The sequence below is a fragment of the Lolium perenne genome, chromosome 3, assembly GCF_019359855.2.
Source record: "Lolium perenne isolate Kyuss_39 chromosome 3, Kyuss_2.0, whole genome shotgun sequence".
In the NCBI taxonomy this organism is placed as follows: domain Eukaryota; kingdom Viridiplantae; phylum Streptophyta; class Magnoliopsida; order Poales; family Poaceae; genus Lolium; species Lolium perenne.
Genome location: NC_067246.2, coordinates 285,468,580 through 285,484,483, shown reverse-complemented (window position 1 = coordinate 285,484,483; position 15,904 = coordinate 285,468,580). Strand labels below are relative to the sequence as shown.

The following is a 15,904-nucleotide window of genomic DNA, read 5'->3' as shown; positions in this document are numbered from 1 at the left end:
GACTCTCAGACTATAGATGAAATAGTAAAACATATAGCCAACTACTAACTCTTCTATTGTTCTTGCTCTCATCAGCGGACTGCAGATCGAACAGCTGGAGTATACGTAGCTGCATCTAGGCGGCTGATCATGCTGTTAAATCCGGCTGGAATATGGCTGGTGTATCTGTCCCGCCATCCAACGACTGCCGAATCGTTCTCCATTAATCCGGCCGACTGGCCTAATCGATCTCGTCTTCTTCGTCGGACTCGGCCCCCCTATTTAAGCCCCTGCATTCCCTCGTTTCCTCCTCACACTCGATACTCGATCCCCGTCTCCAGCTCTGTTCAACTCAGCGCTAGCTCTAGCTCTTCGGAACTGATGGCCTACGCTGCAGAGGCCCAGATCGTGGTGGTCGCCATGGTGGCGGCGATGCTCCTGTCCGCGCCATACGCCGCCAACGCTGACATCACCTGTGAGCAGGTGAACCCCGTCTTCGGCGAATGCGTGAAGAACATGCGAGCTGGAGTGCCCCTGTCCACGGGCTGCTGCAACGGTTTGAAGAGTCTGGCCAACTCCCTGACGACCATCGCCGACAACCGTGCTACGTGCAGCTGCTTCAAGACCTTCGTCGCGAAGGACAATGGGGTCAAGCTTGGGCGTGTTCTTGGCCTCCCGCGCATGTGCGGCATCAGCGGCCGCTCCACCTTGTCGGTTATCCTCCCCAGCTGCTGAGATCCTCTTGATTAAGGATCGACTGATTATGAACACTTAATAAAAGTTCTCATCTCCGCGCGAGATCGAGAGGACTACGAGCGTACTCCAGCCAGCTTTGCCATTGTATCGGCGCTCCCTTGATTGCTCCTTAATTTCTCTCCCATTGAGGAGACACGTTCCAAAGTTTACTTTGTATACCATATATATATACCCACTGCCAATGTATGTCAAGTCCGCTCTTTTTGTCAAATTGCATCTGACTGTGTGTCTGGATTTCGATTCAAAAACAAAGTACTTGTTTGAAACTTTTGAACATTTGGAGCCATCCATTGAAACTCCATTTGAGTTTAAAAAAACGGCATCATCATTTCTAAGTCATCTGAGAATGTTACTTCTTGGCCTGTCAAGTTGCAGATTTTCATGATCATAGTCCCACCCGAAATTTGCTTGAGACTTTGGAAATCAAAATGTGTAAATATACATGAATATCACGCCTATATACCTTCAACTCATTTTTTCTTTGATAAAGGGAATATATTAATATCAGAAGATATCAATTACACCCAGCCTCTGCAACAACGCAACACCCTAATGGCAGTACGGATGCACACAACCAAAAAAGGAAAAAAGAAAACTAAGAAAAAAAGTCCCGCTACAGCAATCTAGGCCTAGCAACAGCAATACATCCACCGCCAAGACAACACCTGAAATACAGACTCTCCAAAAGCGGCGCCTCCAAAAAGGAAACAGTGCACCAGCGCCGTCGTCGCCCGATCAAAGATCTTAGGTTTTCACCCTGAAGATAGTCCCCGCTCTCAAAAACAATGCCTCCAATAAGGTCATTGCCAGGCACAACCAGTTAAGACCAGACATTGGATTTTCACCCTGAAAGGTAGGACTCTGAACTTCACCTGTGTTGCCGCCCCCACTTGCATACCACTGCTGCGAAGCCCGGAACACCAAGCAAGTCTCTCAACAGCGCGAAGACTTAAATCCCCATTAGCTAGACCTCCGATCCGGTCTTCATGCTATTCTCTTCTTCTGACTTCACCATGGACCAAAATGTCACTTTTATGCAAGAAAAAGCTAGGGGAGTACAAATGGATGTCCCAAAAGGTATCTTGTGTGCTTCTTTTCTTGATTGCCAAATATTGTTGTCCATTAGAACCAGCCCTAGCCAAAGGACGAGTGGACGCCACGGAGAAGGAGCCCATAGATGAATTAGCGGCCAGGAACAGCGAGTTTCATTTGCCCTAAGTGTGATGCTGACATGCTGTGACACTAGCTACTCAATCAGATGGCCTTTTTTCAACTTTTTTGCCCTTTTGAATTCTGTTGTCATCTCACTCATGCAGTTATTCTGTTCCTTTGTTTCTTTGATGTATTCACCTATAATACTTCTCATTACTCCATATTATAGCATGTTTTTAAATTTTCAATGTGGTAAACAGACATATTTAATGCATCTTTTTTTACGGAACCTCGTCAGGGAGCGGGGTGCTCCCGCATTGCATTATAACAAGAGGGGAAAATGACCCAGTTGATAAGGGAAACCGGACCCAAGACCATACATGCCCGGTTAATTAAGGGAAACCAGCGAAGACCGCTATTTGATTTGGAAAAGCTAGAATATCTTATAATTTGGAACAAACTAATACTATGTTACTCTATTAATCCCATAAAAGATATCTAAGATTTATCTAAATTTGAAAGATGTCTAACATTTGTATAAATTGGGATTTATCTAAAATTAGACATCTTTCCTGGAACAAATGGCGTATTAGTTTTCTTTTGGATTGTTTTTCAGTATGATTCACAAGGAGACATACCGTGCATTTGGTGGCTCACTTAGGCTGCAGTACAAGCAGCCACAGATTGATCATACTAGTAGTATACGTTCGGTAAAAACATACAACAAGTAGTACTCCCTCCATACCAATTTACAACGCTGGCTAAAAGTGACCCAATAAATCGTTATAGAGGGAGTACTCCATCATTTATAAGTAAATGCACATAAACTCACATTTAATGCACGAGATGCTACTCTCCGGTTCATAAATACCTCGTGTTTTGGGTTTTGCCAAAAAATATATATAATATAAAACTTATTGTATTGGAATTGTCACAAAGTATATTTTCAACTTATATGATTTTTATATTACGAATATTGATATTTTTTCTTCTATTTATGGTCAAAATTTTCAAATTTAATTCTGGCTAGTCCTAGAACACGAGGTAATTGTGAACTGAGGGAGTACAAGCTTTAGATACGGCGCATCAAAATAGACCTTAGTTGATGGATACTTAGATTTATCATCAATGCACTATAGATTACCATGTAGATTTATCATCAATGCACTTCAGATGTAGCAATCCTAGTACGTAGCTACTGTACATTCACTCTCAAATTTTCTTCAATCTTCCATGTAAAAGAACAGTGGTTTAAATAGAGGCACTAATAGCATGTTCTAGCATTCCAAGCAATGTCTCGCTAAATGAATCCACGTACAATCATCCGCTACAGCAACATATAGCTTCGTAATAGCACGATGTTTCGCTATAGTGGATTTTATGGGTTACGCTGTTTTTCATAGCACACTCTTTGTACCTTGAAAAAGGTCTTGCAATAAATTATAGCGCTACAACAAACATAATTTCTACTATGTGGCATGCTCCTGGCCCCATGGGTGGGCTCCACCTCTTTTCTCCTGTGTGGCATGCTCCTCTCACCACAGAGGCCTAAATTTGGAGGGGCCGGTCAGTGTTTATGATCTGTTTTTACTATTAGGTTGTGATGAATATTTTAGAATGATAATATATTTTGATATTTTTTTTAAAAAAGTTGTCTTGTTATCGCATTCAAAACTACTCCGTAAGCCCAACATTGAAAACTAGTAGAGTTCCAACTTACATACCTATTAGACTACCCACAATGGAAGTATCATAGGTAGTATCACGCATTCCATGCATGCAAAATGCTGATGTGGCAGTGCTATTAAAGAGGAGAGAGAGGATACTAGTATCATAGGTAGATACAATATCATAGCATATACTACTAGAAAAATCAATATCAAGTAAATCGTGTACATCTATTTGCATTGAGATTCTACAAAACAATTAATATAGAAAGACTATGATACTAGTATATGATACTATGCATTGTGGAGATAGTAACATGTAGTAGTATCATATGCATGATACTTCTATATGATACTATGCATTGTGACTAGTCTTAAAATTTTACTAGAACCGATTAAATTACACCTCGTGTGTTTAAAGTCTCCTATGAGTCCGTCATTTTTGGTTGTGTGCATCATTTATACTTTTAGGGCATGATGTTGTTACAGAGGCGTGTAATTAATATCTCCGCGATATTAATATATGCTATTTATCGGAAAAAAATGAGTCTGTCATACACAAAAGGGGCACACATCTAGAAAATCCACGATCTGGAATACTCCCTTTTGCCTGAAACACTTTTTGTGTGCGGCTGCTGGAATTGAAGACCATTTGATGCATCAACCAACAGATTTGTGTCAACTAGGGTTTAGGATTTAGGCTGATGGCTACTTACACATATCCGATCAGCTGGAGTAGCTAGCTACATCTTGCTAATATCCTGTTAGGCGGCTGCTGTTGCCGTTTTATATAATCACTCTTCATGCGAAGACTGCTACGAGCTATCTCATGGATCGATCATCAACGACTACCGAATCGATACAATTAATCCGGTCCAATTGATCAGCACCAACCGATGACGATGTGCTTGCTAATTAAGCCAATGGCCGCACTCCATCTACTATCTCGTCTTCCTGCTCGGACTCGGACCCCCCTATTTAAGCGTTAAGCCCCTCCCTTCGCTCGTACTCCTCACACTCACACTCGATAGTCGATCCTCGTCTGCAGCTATTCAGCTCACCGCAAGCTCTAGCTTGAGGGAAGAGATGGCGCAGATCGTGGTGGTTGCCATTGTGGCGGCGATGCTCCTGTCGGTGCCGTACGCCGCCAACGCTGCCATCACCTGTGAGCAGGTGAACTCTGCCTTTGGCGGCTGCGTGATGAACATGCGCGCTGGAGTGCCCCTGTCCACGGGCTGCTGCAACGGTTTGAAGAGTCTCGCCACCTCCCTGACGACCATTGCCGACAACCGTGCCACGTGCAGCTGCTTCAAGACCTTCGTCGCGAAGGCGAATGGGGTCAAGCTTGGCGATATTCTTGGCGTCCCGCGCATGTGCGGCATCAGCGCCGACACCACCTTCTCCACTATCCTCCGCAGGTGCTAGATCCACTAAATTAAGCATCGACTGATAGATCAACTACTCCTCGCCGGCGTTACATGCATTTAGACGTATATTATGTATACTGAATAAAGGCTACGATACTCCAGCCAGCTCTGCCATTGTATCGATCGGTGTTTGATGTGTTCCTTTCTCTACCTTTAAGAGGCACGTTGTATACCATACATACCCTCTGCCAGATTATATATTCCACTCTTGTTGTGGAATTGCATCTCACTGCGTATGTCTGGAATTCGTTTAAAAAAACTAAGTGTTTCAAACTTTCGAATATAGACATTCATTGAAACTCATATGAGTTGAAAAAAAACGGCATCATCATTTCTATGTCATCTGAGAAGAAATTAGAATGTGTAAAAATATGTGAATATCCCGCCTATATACCTTCGACTTATTAACCTAATTACTTATGCAAGAAAATGTTAGGTGAGTACAAATAATGTCCCTAACGTTATCTTGTGTGCTTTTTTTCCTTGATGGCTAAATATTGTTGTCCTTTAGAACCAGCCGATAAAGGATAGCCGAAAGAAGAGGGGACCCCATGGAGGATCCCATAGATGAATTAGCGGCCAGGAACGGGGAGTTTTAGTTGCCATACGTCCGATGCTGGCATACTGCGATGCTCTCAATAGGTGACCAGATGAGAAGATCACCTTTTTATCTTTTTGAATTCGGTTGTCATTCCTCACTCATGTACCTTTTCTTTTACTAGAGTTGTACAGCACACATAATTTCTTGTGTGTGGCATGCTCTTGGCCACACATGCCTAGACTCCGATCGAGGGCCCCATGGGCGAGCTCCATCTCTACATGTTTGAATCAAGTGTTGAAATTATGATATGTTTTCAACCGTAGCTAGCTAGGTTTCTCGTACTAACTTTGTAGAATGTCATTTGAGTATGTTTTGATATTTTAAAAGGAACTTTTGTATCGGAAATTCAACTCGGATCATGGGCGCATATGCTCCCTCCACCCAAAAAACATATTTTTAATTATCAAAAAAATTTAGCAAAAAATTTCGCATGTACATCTCGATAGTTTATGTGTGTTTGTGTAGTTTCGCGAGAAACCGATATTTTTTGTGGTCGATATTAAAAAAGACAAAACAAGTCTCACAAAAAAGCCTTATTTTTAGCTCTATATTTTGTCTTTTTACACATCTCAAACTACAAGTTGATTTTTCATGGAAAGACTTTCTGTGTACGTAGCATGTCAAGATGTACACGTGAATTTTTCGTTTGGAATTTTTTGACGTTTCAAAATGTATCAAAGTTGTAGTTTAAACTAAAGGGAGCATATGCACCCAGGAGCCAAAACACCACTCCCCCTTTGTACTGTTATCAGATCCAAACTAGGCCCAACGGTGAAAACTGATACAATTCCGACATACAAGTTCAAAAGTTACCGCATTTTAAATTTTACTGAATAGATAAATTACACGTCGTGTGTTTATCTCTAGTATGTGAAGCCTCGTACGCATTGGTTGTAGCACAAAAAAGGAGTAAGCATCTAGAAAATCCACGGTCTACCCCGAAATACTCTCTTTTGCCCACTCTTCGTGGGCGGTCACTGGAATTAAGAAGCATTTGATGCACCGTTAGGGTTTAGGGTTTAGGCTGATGGCTACTTGATGTACCATCAATGCACTGTCCATCGATCAGCTGGATCGAGTAGCTGGCTAATCCTGTTAGAAGGCTGATACTGTTTAATGTAATCACTCTTCATGCGAAAACTGCTACTCCTACGTAGCTATCTCATCGATCGATCATCAACAGCTGCCGAATCGATAGACTTAATCCAGCCCCATCGATCAGCAGTTCAGCACCCACCGACCACGATTCATGTGCTTTGCTAAGCCAATGGCCGAACGCCATCGATCTCTTCTTCCTGCTCGGACCCGGACCCCCTATTTAAACAACCCCTCCCTAATTCCCTCGTATCTTCCTCACACTCGATCCTCGTCTCCAGCGCAATCCAGCTCACCGCTAGCTCTAGCTCTAGTGAAGAGATGGCCGGCGCTGCATCAGCTGCGCAGACCGCGGTGGTCGCCATGGTGGCGGCGGCGATGCTCCTGTCGGCCGCCAACGCTGCCGTCAGCTGTGAGCAGGTGAGCTCTGCCTTTGGCGGCTGCGTGAGGTACATCCGCGGCAAAGGCCCCCTGCTCCCGGGCTGCTGCGACGACGTGAGGAGCTTCGCCAACTCCCTCACGACCACCGACGACAGGCGTGCCGCGTGCATCTGCGCCAAGAACATCGTCGGGCAGGCGCGTGAGATCAATACTGGGAATTATCTTGGCATCCCGCGCATGTGCGGCATCCCATCCTTCACCGTTATCCTCGGAAGCTGCTAGAGACCCACTTTTAACTCATAAATAATGAAGCTCTCGTCTCGTCTCCGTATGAGATCAGGAGGACTGCGAGTACTCCAGCGCGGTCCAGCCAGCTCTCCCATTGTATCGGTGTTTCATTCTTCCTTTATTGTCTTCCTTTGTGGAGGTTCATATATATACTCTGTCAATGTTTGTCCATCATCCAGATTTATTCCCCTATTGTTTGTCAAATTGCACCTCGCTGTGTATGCTTGGATTATACAATGGTGACTGATTTCTATTCTATCTGGGCTTGAAAGAAGACGACCGTGAGAAATAGCGCCATTGATACGAGAGTACTCTAGCCAGCTCTGCCATTGTACGGGTGTTTGATTGTTCATTTCTCTTCCTTTTTAGAAGACACTTAGATCCAGACTTTACTTTGCATACCATACACACTCTGCCAATGTATGTACAGTTCAGTATTCCGCTCTTTTTGCCAAACTGCAACTCTCGCTGCATATGACTGGATTATGAAATTCTACCTTTCTGAAAATTTTGAACAACACCAAAATTAGTTATAGGTATTCCCTCCATACCGGTGTATTGGCTAGAAGAGGCTCTGCGACTAAGGCAACCACTGATAGGTGTAAAACTAGCTCTAAATCCCTTATTTTCTCAGGTTAGTTGTGTCAATTAATTAGGGAAGGCCAAAAAGTTCGAATGGTAGCGTAGGCATATGTCCTTGAATTAAAAGGGAGAGGGTGGCACTGAATTCTAGAAATCAATTCATGTATTGATAGTCAAATTATGCTTAATCTTTGGAATTTTTCCTTAACCATTAGGGGCCTAATAAACCAGTATGGAGGGAGTATTTGTTTTTGACCTCCAAGGCCAAGCATAGCTTCTACAAACACATGTGAGTTAGAGAAAATGGAACGGTCATGTCCATGTCATCACAGACGTCCCTACCTCCCGTGCCTCCTTGCCTCCTGACCACCACTCCCCGGCGGCCGCCATTCCAGGGCCTTCGGCCACCAAATCAGCCCCCATGGATGTGCTCTCTCCTCCGGGACTCCATACTCATTTGTTAGTCATTCCTACTTCCTAGGATTTTGCGACTGCGGTGATAGGATCTGCATCAAAGGACATGTGCCTCTCTAGCCTTAATTTTGCGGAGTCTAAGAGTCGGCCCGTAACTACAAATGACACTAGTGACAGATGGTAAAGGAAAGAGGCTTTTATTCGTCGAGGAAGGCGACCCTTCGAAGGCGACTAGGAACTCAAGGTCACGACGTCAGCCATGTCGGTGGCCTCCGTCGTTGTAAGGAATAAAAAGAAAATAATGACAAAGAAAATAAAAAGGGAAGAAAATACAACCTTAAAAGGAAATTAAAAAATAAAAATAAACAGATAACAGAAGAAAATGCAACTCGCTTTAATGGGCCGGCCCGCCAGCCTAAAAGCCATGTGCATCAAATAGGAATTGGGCGTCTGAGCTTCAAGTAGGGTTTCCAAGATCAGTCTCGTCCTTTATGTATTCCTAGACCGCCCATTATCCAAATCAAGTGGGCCAACTAGCAAGCCAATAGATTATCAACAGTAAAATAAAAGAACTAACAAGCTAAAGAGTTCTTAGTTTGTTGACCTCATTCCACCTCTAACCATAATTGGATAGAAATATAGTAATTTTTAGACATAAAGAAAAGGAGGTGGTGCCTCCATCGGTTTAAGTAGTAATCATAATTAGTAAATGAATGTCAACTTGATTACACACCACAAATGGATTGTTGAGGTGTAGCAATATTGATGCACAAAAGCATATATACAAGATAACACTACAAAATGGGAGTGTGATTTTTTAATCCAATGTCCATACAAAATGTACATTCTAATCAATGTTATCCTAAAGTTGTATGTGCCGGGTTTTCGACTTGTGGTATCGTTTAATTAATTCAGAACAGATTTTAGGTGCAATCTATAAAGGCACTTTTTTTTTTGTTTTTGACACTCATCTATAAAGGCACTTACAAGATAATATATAGTTCTTCGTTCCAATGAACATGTATAAATTTAGTAAACCTTGAAAGCTTACTAAGTTGGACCAATATAACAGAAAAACTTCAACCTCTAAAATATTAAATAAATATGTGTTGTGAAAATAAATTTTATGGTCAATCTATCGATATTAATTTAGTATTATTAATGTTCATATTTTATCTATAATATTGGTCAAACTTAGAAGATGTTGGTGTTTGACTAAATTTATACATCTTATTCATTAAAACAGAAGGAGTATGTAAGTGATGTTGTGATGTTAACATCGAAATATGGTGTATATGGTCATAAAAAAATCTAGAATAAAAATAGGTTATTGACATTACGTTGATCGATGGTGCCATAAGAACCCAATTTTTTTAATTACTTACTGAGGAAAATAAGAGACCAAACGGTAAAAAGAAATCATAACTATAAAAGAAAAGGAGAAGATGTTATTCATACAAGTTTGAGTTGCTGTAATCGCTTAATCCATTGAAAATTTATAAGATGGTTCCTTTTATCTCGCCATGTCTATAAACTTTCACGATACTTTTCATAAATATATATTTTGAAAATTTATAAGATGCTTCCTGTGACAAAAGTTCCTTTTTTTCCAGAATACGCTATGGGAAGTAGTGTCATTTTCATATCATAGAAAAAAGACCAAGCCAATATGTTTTTCTAAGAAAAAACAGCAGAGTCAAGCATAAAGGAGGAGACTGGTTGTTTTTTCAATAGTTTTTTTTTATAGATAAAAGGCTATAAAGCCCGACTTTAAATTAATAAAGCCAGCACGGCCGAAACCATACAAAGTGTTGAGGACATCCTCTTACATCGCAAATCAAGGATCAAGCTAAGATGAAAAGTAGAGCACAACTAAACTAGGCCGAGCACGAAGGCTTGACCGCAGAAGGCGTTACAGCAGAAAGAACAAGCTTGGTGAAGAAAAGAGCGCATGAGAAGAAAAACGAAGCCTCGCGAAGACGACGAGCGAAAGAGAGGAAGCCCAACATCACAGTGTCGTGCGGAGGTCACCAGCCATGGCCACGGTCCGACCCCAAGTCCGGAACCGGTGGTGACGACGCCATCAGACATGCCCGCGTGGGGACGAACCCCAGCCCACCGCAACACCGACAACAGCGGCGGACGGCACCCCGCCGACCGCGGCTGCGTCGCTCGGCGAACATAGCACCGAGGTGGACGACGCCTCCATGGGCTAAAACTGGCCTCCCACGAAGCACTGGAGCTAGGAAGCCACTGCGACAACTCTTCGACCGCAGAGAAAGCTCCACCTTTACCACCGAAGCATGCATGGCGAAGATAGGACCTCTGCTCCAGAGCGGTGCCTCCAACGAGGTTACGACGCAGCAGCGCCGCCACCGCATGGTCCAAAGACCAGGGTTTTCACCCGGAGCAAGAACTTGGGGAGGTGAGGTGGAGCCACGGCATAGCCTACAAGAGGGGAAGCGGCGCCCATGGGCGTCGCCGATACCAGAACCGACATCGTCGGCCTGAGCTTTCGCTCGGCCACAACACCCATCTACCCCGAGTCATGGAACTAGCTCCAGCCCCCACCACGAAGGCGAGGGGCACCATGACTGCAACCGCGCCTCCAGATCTGGATCTGGGCGAGGAATGGCCCCCGTGCCAAACCTCGCCAGGAGCTCCCGACGCCACGTGCCTTCCCGCACTCACGGCCAAGGGACACGACCAACACCCGGCGAAGATAGGACCTCCCCGGAGCCGCCGCTCCGGCCTCCAAACTCCCCCAAACCGACAAGACAAAGAGGCATAGCCACATACACATCAGGATGACCCCGGCCACCTCACCAACCGCCCGTAGCTCAACGAAAAGGGCACGACTTGGCCATCAGATCCCCAGATCTAGCTGGCCAGAAGCGCGTGCTACGCGGGACGACGACCACCAGGAGCTTGCCGACGACATCCAAGACGGGGAAGAGCAAAGGGAGGCCACACCCGCCGGGGCACCGCACCGGCGATGGGTGCCTGGGACCCCTGTCCCGCTTGCAGCCATTGTCCGCCTAGATCCGCTGCAAAAAAGGTCACCTTGACCCACTCCATGGTGGCCAGCACCTGCGGCATGAAGCTTGGAGCCGTCTCCGCGCGGGAGAAGACGGAGGTTGAGGAAGATCGTGCAGTCCATGGCGAGGAAGAGCTCCGCATCTTGCCGCCGAGAACGGGCGCGCCGGCCGCCGAAACGAACGCAACGCTCGGAGATCGCCTCGCCTCCGCCGTCCTCGAGGTCGCGGGCTTGCCCGCCGGCGGTCTCAGGCGGCGGCGAGGCTGGGTGATGGGGAGGCGGCGGGGGAAGTTAGGGTTGGGGGCGCCCGAGTCGCCCCAAGCGAGGAGCGACGCGGACGAGTTCTCGTTTCGTTTTTTCAATAGTGACCCACTGCCGATTGGTGCAACCTATTACTAGGATATATAGATGATATGAATACGGATATGGATATTGATACCTGTGGATAAGCCAACACTACAGGAATGCCGCCAGCTGCTGATACGTCCAAAACGTATCTACTTGCCCGAACACTTTTGCTATTGTTTTGCCTCTAATTTGTGTATTTTGGATGCAACTAACACGGACTAACGCTGTTTTCAGCAGAACTGCTCTGGTGTCTCGTTTTTGTGCAGAAATCCAACTTTCGGGAAAATCCTCGGAATTTATGCAGAAGGCCCTATTTTCCCAGAATACTGACGGAGCCAGAAGGACAAGTAAGGTGGAGGCCTGAGGGCCCCACACCATGAGGCGGCGCGGCCCAGGGGGGCCCGCGCGGCCATGTGGTGTGGCCCCCTCGGCCGGCCTCCGACGCCCTCCTTCGGACTATTTATCGCCCTCGACCTAAAAACGCACGGGGAGAAGTCGAAGTCGCCAGAAAGCCTCCAGAACGCCGCCACATCGCGAAACTCCGTCTCAGGAGCCAGAAGTCTCCGTTCTGGCACTCCGCCGGGACGGGGAATTGGAGGAGATCATCGCCGCCATCACCACCGACACCTCTCCATCAACCAGCAATGTTTCCCCCATCCATGTGTGAGTAATTCCCCCGCTGTAGGCTGAAGGGGATGGTAGGGATTGGATGAGATTGGTCATGTAATAGTATTAGATTGTTAGGGCATAGTGCCTAGTGTCCGTAATTGGTACTTTGATGATATTGTTGCAACTTGTTATGCTTAATGCTTGTCACTAGGGCCCGAGTGCCATGATCTCAGATCTGAACATGTTATTGTTTCATCATGATATTCATTGTTTATGGTCTTACCTGCAAGTTGTATACACATGTCGCTGTCCGGAACCAATGGCCCCGAAGTGACAGAAATCGGGACAACCGGAGGGGATGGTAGTGATGTGAGGATCACATGTGTTCACGGAGTGTTAATGCTTTGCTCCGGTACTCTATTAAAAGGAGTACCTTAATATCCAGTAGTTTCCCTTGAGGCCCGGCTGCCACCGGCTGGTAGGACAAAAGATGTTGTGCAAGTTTCTCATTGCGAGCACGTACGACTATAATTGGAACACATGCCTATTGATTGCTTTGTACTTCGACACCGTTTTATTATTATCTGCAAATGCCCTGCTACGATTGTTACATGAGTTTCTCTCATCCATGCAACGCCCGTTATCCATCCCTGTGCCTACAGTATTTTAATCCTGCTGTTTACTATAATTACTACTGCTGTCTTTGTTACTCTGCTGCTATTTTACTACTGCTACTGCTATAAAACTGTTACTACTGATAAACTCTTGCGAGCAAGTCTGTTTCCAGGTGCAGCTGAATTGACAACTCCGCTGTTAAGGCTTCTAAGTATTCTTTGTCTCCCCTTGTGTCGAATCAATAAATTGGGTTATACTACCCTCGAAAACTGCTGCGATCCCCTATACTTGTGGGTTATCAGCTGCCGACGGCCATCTGCCCTCGGCGTAGCCGCGCCTGGCCCTCGGCGTAGGCTACGCCGACGGCAGCCCTCGGCCTAGCCCCTCGGCGTATAGGCTCCTCGGTGTAGCCAGCTGTGCCGTCGGCGTACGGCTGGCCCACGTTGTATCCGGGCTACGCCGACGGCCAGGTGAGCCCCTCGGCGTCGCCGCCCTCGGCGTCTCCTGGCGGCGCGCCGTCCCCGTTAACGGAGCATCGACAGACGCCGACGGCCGGGCCCTCAACGTAGTGCTGCAACCTGGCGAGGAGCGGGGAGACGTGGCGCGGCCTGGCGGCGCCACCTGTGCGCATACGCCGACGGCTAGGCCCTCGGCATAGCCTCGTCGCATGCATGGACACGTGGCGCCCGTCCAGACGCAGGGTCTACGCCGCCGGCAATGCCGTCGGCATAGACCTGACCATATGGTCCATGCCAGGGTCTATGCCGACGGCAATGCCGTCGGCGTAGGCCTTGCAAAAAAAAATTCTGTTCCAATTCATGTTCCTGTTGCAATTCAATTCAAATTCAAATTCAATTCAGCAGGTCCAGTTCATCGAAATTCATCCAAATTCACCATAATTCACATAAATAGCATGAAATCTACATAGTAGCATACATGGTGCACATAATAGCATACAAGAGGAGAGTGCCATGTCATCCAAATACATAGTAGTAGGTAGCACATGATAGGAAGCAAGAAGCCCGGTGCCGACTAGCGAAGGAAGGACCCGGGCGGGGTGTGTCCGCCCTCATCGTTGGCGAAACGAGCAGCCCGGGGTTGTGCTCCGGTAGAAGCTGCAGAAGAACCACCTGGAGAATGACCGGGAGTACGCCCAGGAGAAGTCGATGGAGAGGCACCAGGAGTAGTCGACGGAGAGGCACCAACAGAACGCCCAGGAGACCGACCACCTTCATGAACCGGTGTGACCTCGCGCCCACCCTGCGAGGCCTGGTTCCCGAAGAATCTCGTTCCCTACATGTTCCCTACATGTTAGCAACTTGCGATGCAAAGGAAAGTGGTAACTACGGGTTTGGCAAAGAACTTACCGGTGTGGATCCGTAGTAAGTCAGTGCAAAAGTTGCCCTCGATGGCATGGTAGGCATGTCCCCCGCCATGGGAACAGGGTCCGGTGGCGGTGTACCAGTAGACAAAGCAGTCATTAGTGCCTGCAAGATAGGTTACAAGTCAGGCTTTGTAGAAATAAAGCAACAAACTGAGACTTGTCATCTACTTGCGAGAAGAAAGATTCAAACTTACTCCTATATGCGCCATGTAGGCCGTATTCTGCCTATTCCACTGCGCAGCGGCCTGCTGATACGCTTCATTACAGGCTTCGAAGGCCACCTCGAACTCAGGCTACAATTTCAGAAACAATGAATCTCGTCAACACTTAGCCATGTAGGAAGGAAAACCGGAAGGAGGATGAAAATGAGGAAAACTTACATCGTAGGCGGGTGGACGAGTAGGCCGGGGACGAGGCTGGGGGCTGTCGGCGGTGAGGGTATGCTTGAGACACGTGTAGCTCGTGGCGTGGGTAGGCTTGACCACCTTATTCAGAAAGGGGAAACGGCCATGCGGACGCCCGCGCCCCGACAGGACCAACGACTCCTCGTCGGTCGGGATGCGCAAGGGGTCATCCACCTCCGGGTGACGAGACCTCACCATGTCACAGTAGTCATCCTTGGCGGCCTTGGCATTGCCGTAGTACTATGGCTGAGGCAACGCGGGATTGGGCTTCTGCTTCGTCCGCATCATGTCATATATCTCGGGATCATGAAGCACCACCCCAGGTGGTGCCTCGGCCACCTGCATCGCAAAATGAAAAGTTATGCGTATCACAAATGAGACATGACGGGAAATGAAAGAAGGTCGTTCCATGTATATACATACCTTTTTCCCCTTGAAGCGGGTGTAGTCGCGGTTTCTCGCGCAGTGTGTGCCACCAGTGCCTCGGTTATCCATGTTACGCCTCGACACGGCTGCAAACTCCTCGTCCCGCCTGAGCCACCTCGCCCTAATCAGCTCCTCCCATGTCTCCCTATGCTGCTCGGCCCACTCGGGATAAACCTGAAAACACAATACTCAACTCAAGATAATCCAATGAAAACTTAGCAGCAATGTAGAATCTCATTGACATTTTACTCACCGGCATGTACTCATCAATGGTCATTGCCCATTCCTCCGTAGGCTGGTTACCGACATAGTACTCCTTCTTGACCCTCTTACCCTTGTTAGCCTAGAAGGCACTAGCGCATGTGACCTTTTGGTTGTACCACTGCTGCGGTGTCAACCGCTCGCAAGCGCCACGCAAAGTGAGACGCGCCTTCGTCTCAAGCTCCGGGTCCACACGATAGAAGCACTTCAATCATGCATAAATCAGTTGTGAAAGTCATGAGTTAGCACATTAGGGTCATCAACTATGAACGGTGCTCGAGAAATATATGCCTTACCCAGAACTTGGTGGTCACAGCCTCAGCAGCTGTCGCGAAGCCTACGGCAGGGGCATCCTCATAGTCCGCCCAAGTAGTGGCTAGCTTCGTCTCGCCATCGGGGACCGTGCTAAGGGGAGTGTATCTGCCTGGCCAGAACTTCTTAATCAGAGCCCCAAGCAAGCTGTTAGGCTGGCGGGGGG

General features: G+C 46.8%; 3 protein-coding genes across 3 annotated transcripts; all 3 read left to right on the top strand.

Moving 5' to 3' along the window:
* The first annotated feature begins 285 nt into the window (after positions 1-285).
* Positions 286-946, top strand: LOC139837683 (non-specific lipid-transfer protein 1-like). Its single transcript, XM_071826996.1, has one exon. It carries the CDS (start codon positions 361-363, stop codon positions 712-714), a length of 354 nt encoding a protein of 117 aa, XP_071683097.1. The 5' UTR covers positions 286-360; the 3' UTR covers positions 715-946.
* A 3,694-nt stretch (positions 947-4,640) lies between these two features.
* On the top strand, positions 4,641-4,979 carry LOC127344232 (non-specific lipid-transfer protein 1). The gene has a single exon (XM_071827579.1). The coding sequence runs from the start codon at positions 4,641-4,643 to the stop codon at positions 4,977-4,979; it is 339 nt and encodes a 112-aa protein (XP_071683680.1).
* A 1,937-nt stretch (positions 4,980-6,916) lies between these two features.
* LOC127338662 (non-specific lipid-transfer protein 4.1) lies at positions 6,917-7,520 on the top strand. The gene has a single exon (XM_051364693.2). The coding sequence runs from the start codon at positions 6,999-7,001 to the stop codon at positions 7,338-7,340; it is 342 nt and encodes a 113-aa protein (XP_051220653.1). The 5' UTR covers positions 6,917-6,998; the 3' UTR covers positions 7,341-7,520.
* Positions 7,521-15,904: the final 8,384 nt, after the last annotated feature.

Coding starts and splice junctions, on each gene's coding strand:
- LOC139837683 (XM_071826996.1), top strand. CDS start 361: ATGGCCTACGCTGCAGAGGCCCAGATCGTGGTGGTCGCCATGGTGGCG.
- LOC127344232 (XM_071827579.1), top strand. CDS start 4,641: ATGGCGCAGATCGTGGTGGTTGCCATTGTGGCGGCGATGCTCCTGTCG.
- LOC127338662 (XM_051364693.2), top strand. CDS start 6,999: ATGGCCGGCGCTGCATCAGCTGCGCAGACCGCGGTGGTCGCCATGGTG.